Here is an 18482-nt window from a genome sequence, read left to right on the forward strand (position 1 = left end):
GACAGGGGGAGATTAAAACTAGATTAGAATTGGCATCACAAGGGGTACAAGTAGAATGGTGGTCCTATTTACAGATACAATCAAGGTTTGCACAGGATAGGAAGAAGGAAGGTATTGCCAAAGATTACACAATATTAGATAAACTGTTGATACAGACAGAAAACAGGTTGATTAAAGTGTTGTATAGATTGTTGTTGGAACATAAGCTAGAGGAAGAACATGTCAAAGAAACTATGGTCGCCTGGGTGAAAAATTTCAGTTATATTGTGGAATTGGCTAAGTGGCAAAAACTTTGAATACTTAATCGGAAACTAACAATGGCTATGGCATATAAAGAAAATCTTTATAAGATGTTCTACAGATGGCATCTCCCCCCAGCATGGCTCTCCAAAATGTTTAAAAATCTGGCCCCAAATTGTTGGAAGTGTAAAAAAACACCCAGCACTTTTTATAATATGTGATGGACATGCAATGAGGCAAAAAAATATTGGAAATGATTCAATCATGGTTAGAACAAATGGTGGGAGACCAAATTTTGTTTAAATCAGAAAATTTTCCCCTAGGCATAATACTGAAGGGGTTTAAGAAAGATACACTTTATCTAATTATACATGTACTAACTGCGGCGCGCATAACTTATGCGCAGTATTGGAAAAAAGAAAATACACCATCAGAGCTAGATATAATCAGAAAAGTGTTGGCCTGTGCAGAAGCTGATAGGCCCACCCTTGAACTTAAAAATAAAGGGGAATCAGAATATTTTGAAGTCTGGAACAGATTTTATGATTGGTATAAGACAAGGTGACAAGACTGGAACAAACTGTATATATTGTGATTGGACAGAAAGATAAACAATGTATTAAGTAGGCTAATAGTTAATGGTTGGGACTAGTTGTATATAATGTGAATGTATGGTCACTTAGATTTCACGGTACTTCATTGTTTTAAGTGTAAAAATAATAAAAATATTTTTTTTTAAAAGGTGGTATTTACCGATTCTCTGAACTACTCAAAATTTCTGGTACCCATTCTCCAGAACAGGTCAGAACATGCTGAATACCATCTCTGGATCTGATTTATTAATGACATCCTAGCATAATCTTTATATTTAAAAGGCCCTTTTATTTCACATTTATAGCATATGGGTATCATTCAGCTGTTTAGAAGGTTTCATGTTATCAAGTGAGATTATAGGGTGTAGATAAGCTTTTGTGAAAAAGCCATCTATCTCAATTAGCACCTGCACTTTAGGGGAAAAAAGTGATTTACATATATCTGTGTCAGTGGTGGGATTCAACTTTTTTTACTACTGGTTCTGTGAGCGTGGTTTGGTGGCGTGGCCTGGTGGTGTATATGGTTTACTGTTCATTGTATATGTACCTATTCTAAGGAAGTAATGCTGTACATTGGACATACCACTAGACAAATATGACAGGGACACAAAGCTGATTTTCAGCAAATTGTTAGTGTATTTATTATGAACATGAGTATATGTTTTCTACTGAGAAAGGAACAAGATGTGGGAATGCAATTGGTTTTGTCTCTATTGCTAAGCTAATATACTTAGTTTTCCATTTTGTGGACCTAGATATGTTGGAGGAAAGTTCCTTTTGTTTTGTCTCAGGCAGTAAATACCTTTTCTTAATCCTGGCCATAATTACAAAGGAAGCTACAGTATAAATTATCATTAATTAAAAGTCAAGGTAAGATGAACTGAATAGTCTGTACCAGAGGTGGTATTCAGACCAGTTCTGGAGCAACAGTAGCAGAAATTTTGAGTGGTTCCGAGAACCAATAAATATCACCTCTGACTGGCCCCGCTCCATCTATTCTCTGTCTCCCGAGTCCCAGCTGAACAGGAGGAAATGGCGATTTTGCAGTAACCTTCCCCTGGAGTGGGGAGGGAATGGAGATTTTACAGTATCCTTCCCCTGCCATGCCAAGCAACCCATTCCCACAGAACCGGTAGTAATTTTTTTTGAATCCCATCACTGCTTATACCCTAAGAGATTTCTAAGCCGAATAAAAAAGACTGTCTATTTTTAAGTTATCTTCATGTAAACAGAGCCTTTCATGTCATTTTTAACTTAAAAGTCTGCCTACAGAACTATCTGTTCTAATCACATGGAAATTACATGGAATCTACATACAATTTTAACATTTCTTTCTTTAGTCATCTCTATGCAATCTAGGTAGACGAACATGACATAGAGGACAGGGATGTCACCATTCCTCAGTAATTTCATACACTTATATGGGCAACATTGTACATCCTGTATACCATATGCACTTAACAATGGACAATTGCTTTGTATAGCATGAAAATATATAATTACCATTATGTAAAAATAAGAAAGCATGCATGTGTAAAAGCCTCCTAAAGCTTTGAGTATGGACCACAGAAATCTTCAAAAGTTGGAAATGAATTGCATGTTTTATTATGACAGGAGGAAAATACTAAATGCATGCATTCCCACATGCATTTAATTAATTCTAATTAGGTTGAAATGGAATATAATCAAATTTAAATCCACCCCCCCTCATACACACCTTCTATTTCTTCATCCTGGCTCCAGCTGCTGACACATAAATATAGCTCTCATTATTCCTCACAATTGTATATCCTTCACAGAACACAAGCTCTACAGCAGTATGAGCCCTATTCAGATGAATACAAGAAATTTCATTTAATTATTCTGACAAATCCTGCTCTTGGCCATTGGGCATGAGCAAGGAAGCCTGGAAGTGCTTCTCTGCATTTCCTTGAATATAAGTAATATTCAATATTCAAGCAGAAGTAATACTCTTCTGCTATCAAGAATCTTGAAAAACAAAGTTGTGGATGACATAATATGTTCTACTTATCCTGAAGTGAATAGAAATAGAATATCCCTTCAGACTTGCTGCTAAATCCAACAAGATTTGTGTAGGATGAAATTTGGGTGCTATGTAGTGACACATTAAAAAGCTGAAGCCAACTATGGTGCAGCTATGAGTTAACATCTGAGTTGTTTTTAGAGGATCTTATTAAATTATATGAGATAAAACAAAATGGTCTGACTTTAATTCCTGAACAGAGATCAAGTTAACATCTCATTGCAAATGCAGTTTTAGCAGAGAGAACTATCCAAATTAATTGTAGAAGACTTATCTTGTAGGAATTCATTGTATAGTGAATTATAGCAGCTATATGAACAGTTGAGTAGAATGGAAGGAAGAATTACACTATAGGAGAAAAAAAATCTATCTTCCAAATTCATATTACATTAGTGATCTGGGATGATAAAATGAATACTTCTTTATGAACCAACATTTAGTTCCTGCTTGCTTTGTTTCTGGTCTGGTTAGAAACCTAAAATTAAAAGTTTGAAAAGCAGAGTATGGAGACTGCCCTTTGCTTTATTGTGTTTGAATTAAACAGCTCGCATTGTAGATGTCAACTATTAAGCAGCAGCATATCTTGTGGCTTATTTAGGAATGAATTCTTATAGCTATGTGTATGTTTGTGTGTGTGCACTGAACACACATATGCATTCCTTCAGTCACTTTCCTTGGGAAGATTTTAGAAGAAGTTTGGCATTCCCTAGTTCCTAGGGCTGAGAGGGTTTGACTCAAGATCACCCTGCTAGCTTTATGCCTAAAGTGAGACAAGAGCAAACTGTCTCCTGTTTCTAGCCTGATGCCTTAACCATTGCAACAAGCTTGGTCTTTACAACTAGGTTTGATTATAAATAGCTGAGTTACAGTTCTTCTTTCTGAGCAAAGTATAGTCATAGTGTAGCAAGAAGAAAAGTGAACATCAGTGATAGTTGAATGTCTGAGATCTTTTTAAAACTATGTTTCATGAGGAAAAATGTAAGGTAATCAACAGTGGACTGCATGTGCATTTCACCACTTAATGTGCAAAATTGGTTATCCTGCTTTATATCATGATTGTAAGATGATGAAACTCAATGTCAATTTAGACTGCAGATTTTTGAAAGCGGTTTGTTTAGATTAAGATCTTGAGTAATGTGCCCCTGAAAAGTAGCTTCACAAGGATAGGTAGTCAAAGGGTTCTATTTCTAATTAATATATTATAGTGGGGTGAACGCTTTATTTTGCAACTGTAATTCAGCACAATTACAAGAAATGTACAGAAGCCATTGCTTGAGATGAATATTGGCCAATTGAGAGAGACCAGCTCCATCTCAACTCTTTGCTTGACGTAGTAATCATTCATGGTCCATGATCATGGGATCCATAATCCCCTACTATCTCTTGGTGCCTTGTTAAAAACAAAAGAAATTTTAAAGGGAGAAGGTCTGCCTAATAATGTTCAGATATGAGGAACCTATTAGATCTAGGTACTTATTAACTAATTTTAATTTTCAGATAGGAGATCTTTGAAGTCTTTATACCAAAATTCAGTCTAGACAGGACCACTGTTCCAGAGTAGACTAGTCTGGAACCAGATGTTACTAATTAGAACAATTATTTATTCTTCAGATACTCATTCACAAAGGAAGAAGAAAAGAAAAAATAAAGTTCTACTGCTTTATGATATTTAGATTCAGATTTATTTATTTTTTTGCTTCTAAAGATGGGGAGAAATTGTAAAGATGGCCAGTTGGTAATCCACAAATCTGATACAGTCTCCCTCCTGATTAGTTTTTTCTGGTCCCTGATATCCCTATAAACATTTCACACTTCATGGTCTACAACAGGAAAGCTCTGAATCCATGTTGAGAGTAACATTATTAACAAGTAGCAGTGTGTGTGCAGCAATGATTCACACCCACATCTTGAAAAAAAAAGTGATCACCAAGGGCAGAATATTTAATAAGGTAAGGGAGCTCGTTTCAAGAAGTGTGAATACAAACAGAGGGAAGTGATGATCACAAGGCAATACGTTGTTCAAAAGTTATACCCTGATATGCATTTGTGCCAGCATATCTAGCTACAATATACAATGATGAGACAATGCATCCTAAGTATTATTTCAGATATTATTTAATATCTGGTTGTATATATTTAAATTTCTAATGATTTTACAGCAGATAGAAAAAAAACCTATTTATCCACTAAAATGAAAACATTATTGCATTTAGCAATAAAACTTACCATTTTCATGTCTTTAAAAGCCACATAGTAAAAGTTTGTTCAGAGATAGCTGACCCAGTTGGATCTACCAAAAATGCATTATAAAAACAGTGGTGATACATTTTTGTGCGCTTTTTACTCAAGTAGCTATTAAGAGTTATTCCATTTTTACTTTTATTTTTGAATGCATCACTTTTTCCTTCTAGTGGACAATAAAAATGCAACAAATAAAACAACCCCTCCCACATAAAATAAAATTGTGAAAAGATCAGTAGACATAGGTCAATTCTGTCATTTCTTTCCTTTACTGTAGTAGCACTTTTTCGGTGAGGCATTGTTGGAGCAAGAATGTTTGTTACCGGAAGACCTGACTGTCATGACACTACCCTGTTTGGGATTTATGTTTAAGCAATTCATATCAAATTTTGCAGGAGCCCTAGAATACATGACACCAATACAAAATACCATTTTATACCAAATCCTGCTCCAATTAATGTAGAGCAGAACAAACAATGGATTTTTGAAAGACTCCAGCATAATCATCCTTTCTCATACCACACTATAGATTGTTCCCTTGTTGCAATTATTGTGCACTCCTGGACAGGTACAGGTTGCTTGAAGGCAAGATACAGAAAAGTTTAATCTAGCTATGAATAACTAGACATTTTAACCTAATTCAGTTGTTACCAGGGCAGTGTGGTGGAAGAGGAAAACGTTTTAATGCAGTTCTGGGAAGACTCTTTCTGTACCCTTCTCTCTTTTTAGAAGGAACAGAACAGTGATACTATGTTTTATAATACATGTGGTTTTGTAAATGCCTATTGCCATTTGGTATTGTAATTGATTATAATAACTACAAAACATCTGGCATGTACTTTAAACATTATAAATATGCATATTTATGTTAAATATTTGTTTCTCTTTCTGAAGGACTGTCTTGCATTTTGCCGGATCTGTTGAGAACTTCTTCACTCTCTTTGTGGGTCAAAGGCTCCACTTCCTTGGAATCGGCATTCTTTAAGACATTCTGCCTTTCATCTTCTAATTTCTTCTCTTTTGCCAAAAGTCTATAATTGATTGCATTTCCAATGAACAGCCAAATGCTTGAAACAACAACAATTATACCACAGACAAAATACATATATTTGTAGTCTTTGGTTATGTCCACAAGCAAACCTGAAAGATTAAAAAAAAACAGAAAGAAAGTAACCTCAGACAACATAAAAGATAAGTTTGCCTTCTTAACAATTGGAAAGAATGGGTGAACACTATGTGCAAAGCATAAAATGTTTTTGAAGTTTCAAGCATACAAATTTTTCCTTCAAAAATATGTTTCTGTTTTTAATATGCAGATATCTATGTATAGTGAAACACAAGACTGAGAAGAGAGGATCATGTGTTGCAAGCATGCCATTATGTTTGAAAGTAGCTGCTACCTAAAAAGGTTTTGAGAGTAAAAAATGTCATAATAAGAACTGTTACAATCTGCACTGCTTTCAAGTAAACCTAACTACAGTACTCCACATATACAATATTCACTGATAGCAAATAATATATTAAAATACATATAAGTAGTGTTTTAGAAAATTAGGTTGATTTATCAATAAATGATGTTCATCTTGAATAGAAAGGTTAGGTTTATGTGTGATGGATTAGGGGAAAGAAAGAAAGAGAGAGAGAGAGAGAGAGAGAAAGAGAGAGGGGGGGTGAAGGAAGGAAGGAAGGAAGGAAGGAAGGAAGGAAGGAAGGAAGGAAGGAAGGGAGGAAGGAGTCAAAGTTCCCCTTAAAATGATGGTTTCAGTTATTCCCAATCCATCTGAGTGGATGACTGAGTAAAAAGAAGTGGCAGGAAGAGAAACCTATGTTCTGCCTCATGGCTTTCGTTTGGATGCCACAGGAACAGAGAGAAGATAATGTGGTGGACTGCATTCTGCCATCCCTGGTGAATATGTCCCCAGCTGGCTATTGTGTGGGAAGTTCCACTGCCATTCTGCTGAGGCTTGTGGGAACTGAATAGTAAGGTTGCAGTTGGATTCTGCCTATTCAGAACTACTACAAGACTTCAAATATAACCCAACATTATGATGGCTCAGTGCTACAGAATCACTAAAAGCCAACCTAGTCATAAGATTTATTTCTTTATTCAACTTCTATCTGCCACAGTAAGAATGGAATAGAAAGTCAAAGGAGAGCAAAGGAACATAGGAAGATGTTTTATTCTTAGTATAACTTTTAATTAATTAGTACAATATTACCCTACAAAGACCAGAAGCAGCTCTCCAGAATTATAGGCAGGAGCTTTTGCAGTTTTTTCTAGATATTAAAGACTGAACAAGAGACTTCTCCATACATAGTATATTCTCCACCTCTGAGATATGACAGAAGAAATTGGGAACTTTTAGTAAAACATTTGGAATATAACAGAGAAGTCTAAAAAAGCACATTTACCTAAAAATTCAGGAATTCAGTCAGCCCAATTAAATGAGCCTGAAACAGCAGCTTTGACATGTTTGAGAGATTGTACACATTGTGGATCAACTTCACTAGGTGGCACACTGAGAACTTGTGTTTTGAACTTCTACTGAAAGGAGAATTCAGTAGAACACTATGATAATTAATTAGAAGTGTTTTTTTAATGCAAACATGCTTAGTCTTTACTTTAGGTAAGTATTATAATATTAAAAAGGAAATATAGACAAGGTAAATTAAACCTTTAATTTCTGTCCCTTGCATCAGTGATAAAAATTGTATCTTCTAAGTACATGATCGATTTATTCTGTCTATATACAGTTGACAGTAATTTTACATATGCCATATACAGTATATTATAAAGATAAAAATAGATGAAGAAGAATCCAAGATACTTCAAATCAAAATAATTAAGAACAGTAGCACCTAAAAAGTGGATTTCATAAATCTAATCTGGTGTTTCAAAAAGTAATAGGATTTGGACAGCATCCAAAGAGCTCAAATCCATGCTTTGCCCAATGAGCATATCTGTGCACTCACTGTAAATATGTGAATTAAAAGAAACCTGTGCACTCAAGATTCTAGGCACATTGTTGCACTTGCTCAGATTTATGGACTGCATTGATATAAAAAGATTCACAATGTACACGCAAGCAGGATGAAAAGACAAACCAGGCTATGTGGTGTGAATTTGTGGATGCAACCCCACCTCCTGCTTATATAAAGATTTAAGGCATTAACATTTTTTTTAAAAAAAAATCACATTAACTTTCTGATGAGCATGCCATCAATTTTGTATGAATAATGCTAAACAAGCCTATAGACTGACAATTCTCTTCTTACCAGTCGGTGCTATTTGTTCATTTCAATTTGTGTAAATGAAGAGTAAATCATATATGCTAACAGTGTTCTTAAAATGTCTTATCAACACTCATGCATAGCCCAGGATAAAAAAAAGCCAAAAGTCTTAATTCTAGAAAGATAGATGGCTAGAGATGTTACACCTCACCGGGGAGAACTATGTTCATTGAGTTTTTGCAGACAAGTAAAAAAAAATCTTGCTAACAATAGTAGTAATAACAATAGCAAGTGAAGAAGATACAGATGGCTAGAGAGAATAGAATCTTCTTTAATGAGAAAGAGCAATCAATTGAAATGTAGGTTCTATTGGAAGAACTATGGGTACAATAAATATATTTGACATACTAAAATATAGTAACATTTTATACTGACAGAAGGAAAATGAGTAGATGAAGAAACACATTGCTAGAGATTGAGTCCAGGAAGTAGTATGTTTGGAATGAAATAGAATGGGGAAAGTAATTGCATATCTTCGCACAAAGTACCAGATCAATCTTTTGGGTACACATTCTTATTATACAAATAGTTTAAGATGTCAATTGTATCATCATCACCTTCATCATTTCCATACTTACCTCCCATAGGTGGGCCTAAAAGGACAGGGCAGCACTCCACAATTGTGACGAGTCCTACTGCACTGGAGAATCTTGGTGCACCAACAAGATCCATCAATGTCTCAAAAAGGACACTGCTAACCATTCCGAATGCAAGTCCAAAAAGTACGGCATACACAACCAGGCCTGTATAGGTTTCAGCCAATGGGCACAGGATGTGGCAGACCCCATTGTACAAAACTGCAAAACTAAAGAAGTACTGGATTTTGGGCCGGATGTATTTGGAGTTTGCAATTAAGCCCATGGATGGCCTGGCAAACATATCTACAAAAGCTAGGATAGAGAGTAAAAAAGCTGCTGAATATTCATCAATTCCTTTATGCTTGGCATAAGGAGCTAAGAACACAATTGGGGCAAAGAAGCCAAGAAACATGATAACATTTCCAGACAAATAAATCAAGAAGCCCCTGTGTTTGAAGAGGGTTAAATCTAAGTATTTGTTGATGGTTTGCCAGGCCGATTTCTTGTCATTCTTGTGCAAAGTACAATCTTCAGTTGCTTTTTCCACATCTTTTTTGATAGCCTGCACAGGTTTTGGTCCAACAGGCCTCATAAGTGACCCAGCCACGCAGCAATTTAAAAGAAGTCCTCCCAGAATGAGAAAACTTCCTTTCCAACCAAAAGCATTAAAAAGAAACTGATTCAGGGGTGCCAGAGTACTTAGAAAGACAGGACTTCCCGCCATGGCCAGTCCATTAGCAATGGGACGCTTTTTATAAAAATATTTGCCAATCATCGTCAAGGCAGGTTGCAAGTTGAAAGCCAAACCCAAACCTAAAATAATAGCAGAAAAAATAGAAACATTACTGCATTTAATACACTGCAACAAATCTCTCCAAATCAATCAAAATTGCCTCTCACATCTCCTCCTGCCCAAATGTGAAAATTCCAACATGTAATTCAGAAGAAAGATCTTTCAAAAAAGCCACTGACACTGGCAAATAAAAATAAATAGGCATTGCTTCCCACATGCTTTAATGTTTCAAATCTGCCACAGTAGATTTCACTCACTCATTTTCTTCTATGGCTATAAAGCAAAAACTTTAGCAATGGCCAATCCAAGTTGCAGACAACAGAATGACAGGGGAACAATGATAACAATATCTTGAAGACACTTTTTGTATATTTTACTATGCTACAATCCAACTTGCTCTTGGTATATTGCACATGAGTTATTAAATATCACTTTTCTATAAAAAAAGGTAGATTTTAGAAGTCTAAATCCTCTGCCTTTAGTTTTATCCTTTACTTAGGTTTGAATAGGAATGCATAAAATAAACTTCAGATAATTCACAGGTCTGCAAAAAAAAATTTCGAGAGCTGTTTTGGTTATTCCACGTAATCTTTATGTTTTTTGGTGCGCTGAATCTGAAAATGACCTCCATTTTCTCATAGGACATCACATTTCCTGACAATTTAGGTAACTATGTTAAATAAGGCAATACCTCAAAATAAATGGAAATAGACTTATAAAATTAAAGTTTTATTACAATATTTTCATGAAAATCCTTTTTTGAACTGAAATGAGCTCACCTACACACACTAAACTCGATTCTTCTTCCTTGTGAGGCTCCTCTTGGTTCATTTGTGCTTGTGAGTAGCATCTGGATTGTCTCTCTGAAGCATCCAACAGTAATCTGCCATCATTGTAATGCTCCATTTTCCCTGGTATCTCCTTTCCATCTCTTTAATGTCTTGGTGGAATCGTTCACCTTGTTCCTCACTCACAGTTCCCAAATTTTCAGGAAAGTAGTCAAGGTGGGACTGGAGGAAATGCACTTTCAAACTCACCAGGCAACCTAAAGCTTGAAATGCTTTCAGCATTCTTCCGACAATCTTTTTGTAGTGAGGATCTTTTGTTATTGCCTAAAAATTTCTGTACGACTTCTTTAAATGCAATCCACCATTCTTTTTGAGGCTCCGTCATGGTATTGACAAACTCTTGATCAATTACAGTATAAGCCTTCTAATGTCTGGTCCGACGAACACACCTTCCTTCAATTTTGCCTCCGACATGGAAACTTGGTGACCAAGTATTTGAAGCATTCTCCATCTTTTGGAAGTGATTTTACAAATTGCTTCATCAATCCCAATTTTATGTGGAAAGGTGGAAGAAGAACTTTATGGGAAGGTACCAAAGTTTCTTGGAGGACATTTTTTTCACCAACTGTTAGCACCCTTGGCTGCTCACTTTTCTTGGTCCAGTGATTTTGTCGGTCTCGACTGTCCCATAGACACAGAAAACAAGGGTATTTGGTATACCCAGCTTGTCGCCCGAGCAGTATGCACAAGACCATCAAGTCCCCACACACTTGCCAACCATGGTCTTCATATTTAAGTTTACAAAGAACCAATTCCAAGTTCTCGTAGGTTTCCTTCAAGTCTACGGAATGACCTACAGGTATGGAAGCGTAAAAACCATTGTGGAGTAAAACTGCTTTGAGACGTCTTTTTGAAGAATCTATAAAAAGACGCCATTCTCTGAATCAAATTGGATTTTAAATTGACCCATCAGACCTTCGACATCGATGCAATAAACCAACTTGTCTTCCTGGGTGAACTCCTTTTCACAATGTTTGAACCATGAAGATGACACTCCTGGCAACAATAAATTCCTGCTTTTCAGCCTTGATCCATGTAACTCAGCGGCATCTTTGGGAAGATTCAAGTCTCTTACCAAATCATTCATCTCCTCCTGAGAAAACAATTTTGGTCTTGTATCATCTTCAAAGTCAGAACTTGATTCATCATCTGGTTCAGGTATGACTTCACCTTCATCGGAGCTAGGTATCTCTTCCAAGGTAGCAGGGGGCTTGGGTATTGGTATATCTGTGCCATGGGGGATGGGATGAATTGCTGAGTGAAGATTGGGGTATGAAATGGAATGCTCCCATTTGGAATTAAACCCTTTCACATCACATGAACAAAAGTAACAGTCATCACTATGGTTCTTTTGCTCTCGCCATACCATAGGAATCCCATAATGGAAAGATTTTTTCTTACCCTTGAACCAGTTTAGGAGGTCCTCAACACACCGTTTGCACACTTTATGAGGCGCCTAAACTTTATCTTGATCTCCAATTTTTAGTCCAAAGCATGCAAAGTATACTTTTTCCACAAAGTCTGTAATATTCTGCTGTTGCTTCAACACTGTATATTCACCACAGATGAAACAGAAGCTGTCTGGTGAATTAATACACTTTCACGGAGCCATAACATAACGGTTGGAGAATGATAAGCTAACATGAATTGCGATGAAAAAGTGTGAACAGCCTAGAACCAAGAACCTGATGATGATTCGTGCACAAGTGTGGCATGCAGGAGAGAGCAGCTCTGTGTCTGTACACGAGATGTCACAGTGCTGGCCACACCCCCTGCACTGACCGGAGATGCTGCTATCTGCCCTGTGTCACCCTCCCACTGGATTCTTCAGGAAAGATTAACCCTTCTACCATTAGAAGCACAGACTTAAAACTTGCTTAGCTTATCTATATATTGCTGACCATCAGATTTACAGTGCTATATTTTTTTTACATAACTTGGACAAACCCTTTAAGGTTTTTTTGGCATTTTATATCTAAATGCACTTATGTGAATTAATTAATAGTAATTTGGACTTTAAATTTGGTTAAAAACCCATAATATATAAAAAAACCAAAAATTAAAACAAGTGATAAATTTGAATACAATTTTGCATGTTGTGGCAAATCATGATGTCTAGGAGTTTTTTCAACATTTTATTTGTTTTCAGCACATCAAAATACATGGAAATTAGATGAAAATAATCAAACAGCTTTTTAGTCGCAGACCTGTAATACACATGGGCTATTAGCAAATGCAACCCTCAGTTTTCACCATGAAGTCTGGAAATACACAGTAGTTTTCTCTATGCAGAGACAAGGATCTCTGCAAATAGAGCAGAAGGGACTGGCCCAAGCATGCAAACAGTTCATTTACCCCATATATAATTATATAGCATTAGACATAAAAACATGGGGGAACCTATTTTTTCCCTATTCTACCACCCTCTATTGTTAAAGGCAATTTTATGGAAAAAAAAATACATGTTTGTGATTAATGAAACAAGTTTTGCTTTATTTTGCTTATATGCTAATAATATGCTAAAAAAGAAGTCCTCCCAGATGTGGAAACTTCCTTTCCAACCAAAAGCATTAAAAAGAAACTGATTTCATTTGGTGAGTCAACTTTATTTTTCAATTCCAATTGTAATAATAATTCTAATTGTAATCAGAGTTGTTATATATATTTCTTTGGATAGAAAGGTATCATAAAATGTGTTCTGCATTGACTTAATCTGTATTTCTCCTATGGGGTTTCAGACAACCAAGTCATTATGACTGAAGTTGGTAAACAGCTGAGTGTACTGCAAGCAACAGCTAAACAGCTGAGGTTTAATGCAGAATTACTTAAACGTCAATTAGTTTAAGCTGAATCTTGAAGCTGGTTATGATCCAACTTGCCTAAATAGTGAATTTGGAGTGAGACAAAAATTCTAACTATATATACGATATATATAAATTATCAATCATGGTCAAGTAATCATCATGTGTGGATCAATGACTATTGCATAAGTATGTTTGGTAAACAGGTTGATCCAATTTTCCAGAAAGTAGCTGATCAGCAAAAAAAAAAAAGTTTTGAATATATTTATAAGGCTATCAATGCTTTAACTTTGAGAATTCAGTGAAAAGGAAATGCTATTAAGGACAATAGAATATATGTTATATTTGGCTTCAGTACATTGTTTCATTCCCTTTAAGTTTACTTCAACCTTTTTGGTTAGAACTACCTGTTCTTCAAATGCCCCAAAAGGCCACTTTTAGAATAAACTTATAACTTGGTAAAGGAAAATGGGTATTTTGGCATGTTATCTAAACTGTGAGTTCTTTGCAAGGATACCTGCAGTAGAATAATGAGAAACTAAAAGAACCAGTATAAAATTAAAAGTCAATGATTATGATAAATACTGCCAGTAACCAATCAATTATTATCCTGTCATTGCAAAATATTGCAGAAAGAATTATGCAAAATCCACCACATCCTAACCTGAAGAAAGAAATGAACCAATCAATCAATTAGAAACAGAATCCAAAAATGCATGCTGAAGGAGAACATCAGCAGAATCAAATAAAAGGATATTGTTATATTACCTCCAATTACACCAACACATATGTAAAGTTGCAAGACGCTATTGCAGAACGAAGAGGCAATCATTCCAAATGAAGCCAGAATCCCTCCAGCAATCATGATTGGTCTACTGCCATATTTGTTCACCAAAATACTGCTTACAGGACCTATGGACAGGAAAACAAAAATTGAGCTATTTTCTGAAAATTATTATTATTATTATTATTATTATTATTATTATTATTATTATTATTATTATTATTATTATTATTAATAATAATAATAATAATAATAATAATAATAATAATAATAATAATAATAATAATAATAATAATAATAATAATAATAATAATAATAATAATAATTTATTAAATTTCTAGACCGTCCCCTCTCCTCGGGGCGGTGTACAGGAAAAAAATTAAAAACATGCAAACAATCAAACACACAGGTAAAAATCCAATTAAACAACCCCTGTACAATTTATAAAAATTAAAAAACAGACCTTAAAACCAATCTTAAAAATTTAGAAATAGGACTGAGGTGGGATAGGTGGAATTAGGCCAAGCCGGCTAGCTGGAATAGGTGGGTTTTAAGTTTCTGACGGAAGGAGCGGAGATCCGTAGTCATTCTAATGTCGAGGGGGAGGTCATTCCAGAGGGTCGGGCCCATCACAGAGAAGGCCCTTCCCCTAGGCGTCACCCGCTGGCACAGCCTAGTGGATGGCACCCGGAGGAGTCCCTCTCTGTGTGAGCGAATCGGCCGGAGGGATGTATGGGGCAGGATACAATCCCGCAAATAACTAGGTCCTGTGCCATGGAGCGCCTTAAAAATGATGGTCAACACCTTGAAGCGCACCCGAAAAGCCACAGGTAGCCAGTGTAGCCCACGCAGGAGAGGTGTTACGTGGGAGTAGCTAGAGACTCCCGAGACTGCCCGCGCGGCCGCATTCTGAACCAGCTGCAGCTTCGGGTGCATCTCAAGGGGAGCCCCATGTAGAGAGGCATTAAAAAGAAAACATGGATCTTTTCAGTGATTGAAATAAAAACTTTGTGCTTAGCCCATAAAATGTTCATTATATGCTAATTAACATCATTCACTATTGACACAATCAGATAAGCATGCATACACTATGGCCACCCAATCTACGTATGCTGAAGCCTTCTATGAAGCAGGATAAAGGAATTGGTTACATACAGCACTATGAAATATGTGTCTGTGGCCAGCTTTCATCCCCTGGTCTAGAACAAAGATAGAACAATTCTATTGGGATCCTGAGAAGTGTTCCATCAAAGACCTTACTGTCTATCAGGCATAATAAGATTTTGGCAGTATGTCCCTTTGTTTTTTTCCATTCCATGGGGTTTAATTAGCTGTAGCTCTCCCTCTTTTGCCTCTGAAAGGATAACTTACAACAAGGTGTGGATACTTAAGACAAGGTATGTGAATCAAAGAAATATTTATTTGAGTGGCATGTATATTTGGATTTGTCTTAGGAAGCACAAGGGCTTGGGATGGTACAAAATGAATCTTTCTTTATTTGCTCCTTCAATGATCTGCCTGGGTGGTTCTTTCTTCAGGCAAAGGAGTGATAAACAGACCCAGCTGTATCTCAACATACAGATTGGCAAAATAAGTTTAGTCATTTGTGCACATAAAATCACTCTGATTGGCATGAAGATTGCCCAGCTGAAATGGGTGTGCTAAATATCCAAACTGGCCTGTTGTCGGACACATTTGGAAAACTTTCTTCATTGTGTTCTGCTTTCTCAGAATGCAGCAGTATTGTCAGTCTGAGCTTTGTATCCATTACATTAAATTAAAGTTGAAATGAATGAAAAGAAATCAAAGCATTGATTGCAACATTTAAAGCTAGTCCTGAAAATGACTCTGGAATAAAGTGAAATGTCAAACACTGCTTTCAATTTTACAAGAAACCCATCGATATTATCTAAGGCAGTGATGGTGAACCTTTTAGAGAACAAGCGCCCAAACTGCAACCCAAAACCCACTTATTTATCGCAAAGTGCTAACACGGCAATTTAACCTGAATAATGGGGTTTTACTACCTAAAATAATGATAAACAAATTCAGCTAGTTGTTCTAAGAAGGACATGATAAATGCACGTTTCTGCCCCTTCATTTTTTCCTGCTTTTGAAATATTATGTTTAGCTACAATAAAAAAGAAAAAGTTTTGTAACATCATTTCTCTCTTTCCCTCCCACTCTTTCCCTCCCTCTCTCTTTCCCTTTCCCTCCCCTTTTCCCTCTCTTTCCCCCTCTCTCTTTCCTCCCTCTCTTTCTCTCCCTCTTTCTCTCTCTCATTCCCTCCCTCCCTATCTCTTTCTCCCTCTCTTTCCCTACCCTCTCTCTTTCTCTCCCTCCCTCTCTCTGCCTGTTTCTCTCTCTTTGTTTCTCCCCCCCTCTTTCTTCAGGGGAGCAATCCTCATGGGAATACAGTAGGGAAGTGGGGTGAGCGTGTAGGATCGCCATGGCATTGGAGGGCGGGAGGGAGCCGGACTGAAGAAGAGCAAAGTCCTCCTCTCCTTCTCTCCTTTCTATTGTTCTGGTGAGGGCTGAAAATTTGCAGAGGTTGATTTGAAAGGCACTCTGCACATGATATGAGACAATCATGCCACAGGAACAGGACACACCAAGGGGACCAAGCACAGGGCAAGGAGGTGGGCATTCCACCTCCTTGAATTCTGAATTTTAAACTCTTCTTTAAGGCTACTATGGTCACTACTTACATGGGTCAAATGCTTCTTGGAATGCTGTATTCATAAATAATCAACACAATCTTCCCAATACTGCTTCTTGGCCATATAAGTACATATAAAAATGAACTTGTTTGTAGCTGCAAAGCAATACTGTGTCTACTTACCCGTAAAAAAAAGAAAGATAAATTAAAGAGTGAAAGAACACCCTAGCATACTGAATGGTAAGGCAGAAAACCATTTCACCAATTTGCCTTTTTGTCAGTGGATGATTTGTGAACAGTTATCCACCATATGACCAAACAAGCTCCATGTCAGCTATTTTGTAAGGCTACATGATCCTCTCTTAGTATTCCTAAGCTGTACCAGTTTGTACTTTACTGTAGCCTAAAATTTTCATTTCAGATGCGTGGGGACAGAGACTTTCTGGGTCAGGAGCTTCTGTACTGCTGGTAAGTCATAGGAAACTTGATCATCCAATAGTATTTTCATAATTTTTCAAACTGTTTTCTACATTATGTGAAAAATTGCTGGTGGGGTTAAAATGGGAATTAAAGTGTTTTGTATTATGGAAGCTCCCCCCCCCCCCATTCATGGGCTTCAAATGCTTGCAACCTTCAAATCATGCAAAAACTGCAGTTTTAGTAATTGACCATTTTGCAATCAAATTTTGGTGGCCACATATGGGATATTGAAGGAACAATTCAACAATAGGAAATCATCCTAGGGTTTTCTGCAACAGCAAATTAAAAATATTAAACAAATTCCTTCTATTCTATCTATCTTTATTTTTATTGCCTTTCTCCCCCCCCCCCATCTATCTCTCATCTCTATCTCAAGACTGAGAAAAAAGAGGAATATTATCACTTTACTGATCATATAAACCATATTTTCCAATAGGGATTTGCAGGTAAGGTGACACTATAATTGTCATTATCCCTATAATTGTCATTTTCCTGATCTACAGCTGCCATCAGGTCTATAAATGGTTGATAATAGTAACAGAAGGAAGACTAATTCCACACTAAGTGAGAAATCAAATAAGTTTCTGATCAGCCTAGCTGACAACTTTTTTGTCCAAAAGGTAGAGAAGGGAACTAGAGGGATAGTCATACTGGACTTAATACTTACAAACAGAGAAGAAGTGATAGAGGGAGTTGAAACTGCAGGAAACTTGGGAAAGAGTGACCATGTCCTACTAGAATTCAACATAACACAAACACAAGCGATAGAACATAATGATGCCAGAGTCTTAGACTTTAAAAGAGCTCTTAACAAACTTAGAGAGAACATGGGAAAGATTCCTTGGATGAAAATCCTAAAGGGGAAAACAACTCAAGAAGCTTGGGAAACTGAAAGATATGATTATAAAAGCCCAGTCCAACATAATACCACTGAAAATAGTTGGGGAAAAATCCAAGAGGAAACCAGCATGGTTGCACAAAGTTCTCTCTGACAGACTAAAAGACAAAAAGGACAAGTACAAAAAATGGAAAGAGGGACACATAGCTAAGGGTGATTATCAGCAGATAGCCAGAACATGCAAAGATGAAGTCAGGAAAGCAAAGGCTCAGAATAAACAAAGACTTGCAAC

General features: G+C 36.5%; 1 protein-coding gene across 4 annotated transcripts in view; it reads right to left on the minus strand.

Moving 5' to 3' along the window:
- Positions 1 to 2412: 2412 nt before the first annotated feature.
- The window catches only part of SLC16A7 (solute carrier family 16 member 7), a 187689-nt gene continuing 171619 nt past the window's right edge, over positions 2413 to 18482 (minus strand). For all 4 annotated transcript variants that reach the window (XM_081958165.1, XM_081958166.1, XM_081958168.1 and 1 more), the window contains 3 exons: positions 14198 to 14341; positions 8988 to 9800; positions 2413 to 6258 (listed from right to left, as the gene is read on the minus strand). In XM_081958165.1, coding sequence (XP_081814291.1) covers positions 5987 to 6258; positions 8988 to 9800; positions 14198 to 14341 — 1229 coding nt within the window. In that variant the 3' untranslated portion in view covers positions 2413 to 5986. The remainder of the gene's footprint in view (positions 6259 to 8987; positions 9801 to 14197; positions 14342 to 18482) is intronic.

Source organism: Natrix helvetica (assembly GCF_964273705.1).
Source record: "Natrix helvetica genome assembly, chromosome: 6".
NCBI classification, from domain to species: domain Eukaryota; kingdom Metazoa; phylum Chordata; class Lepidosauria; order Squamata; family Natricidae; genus Natrix; species Natrix helvetica.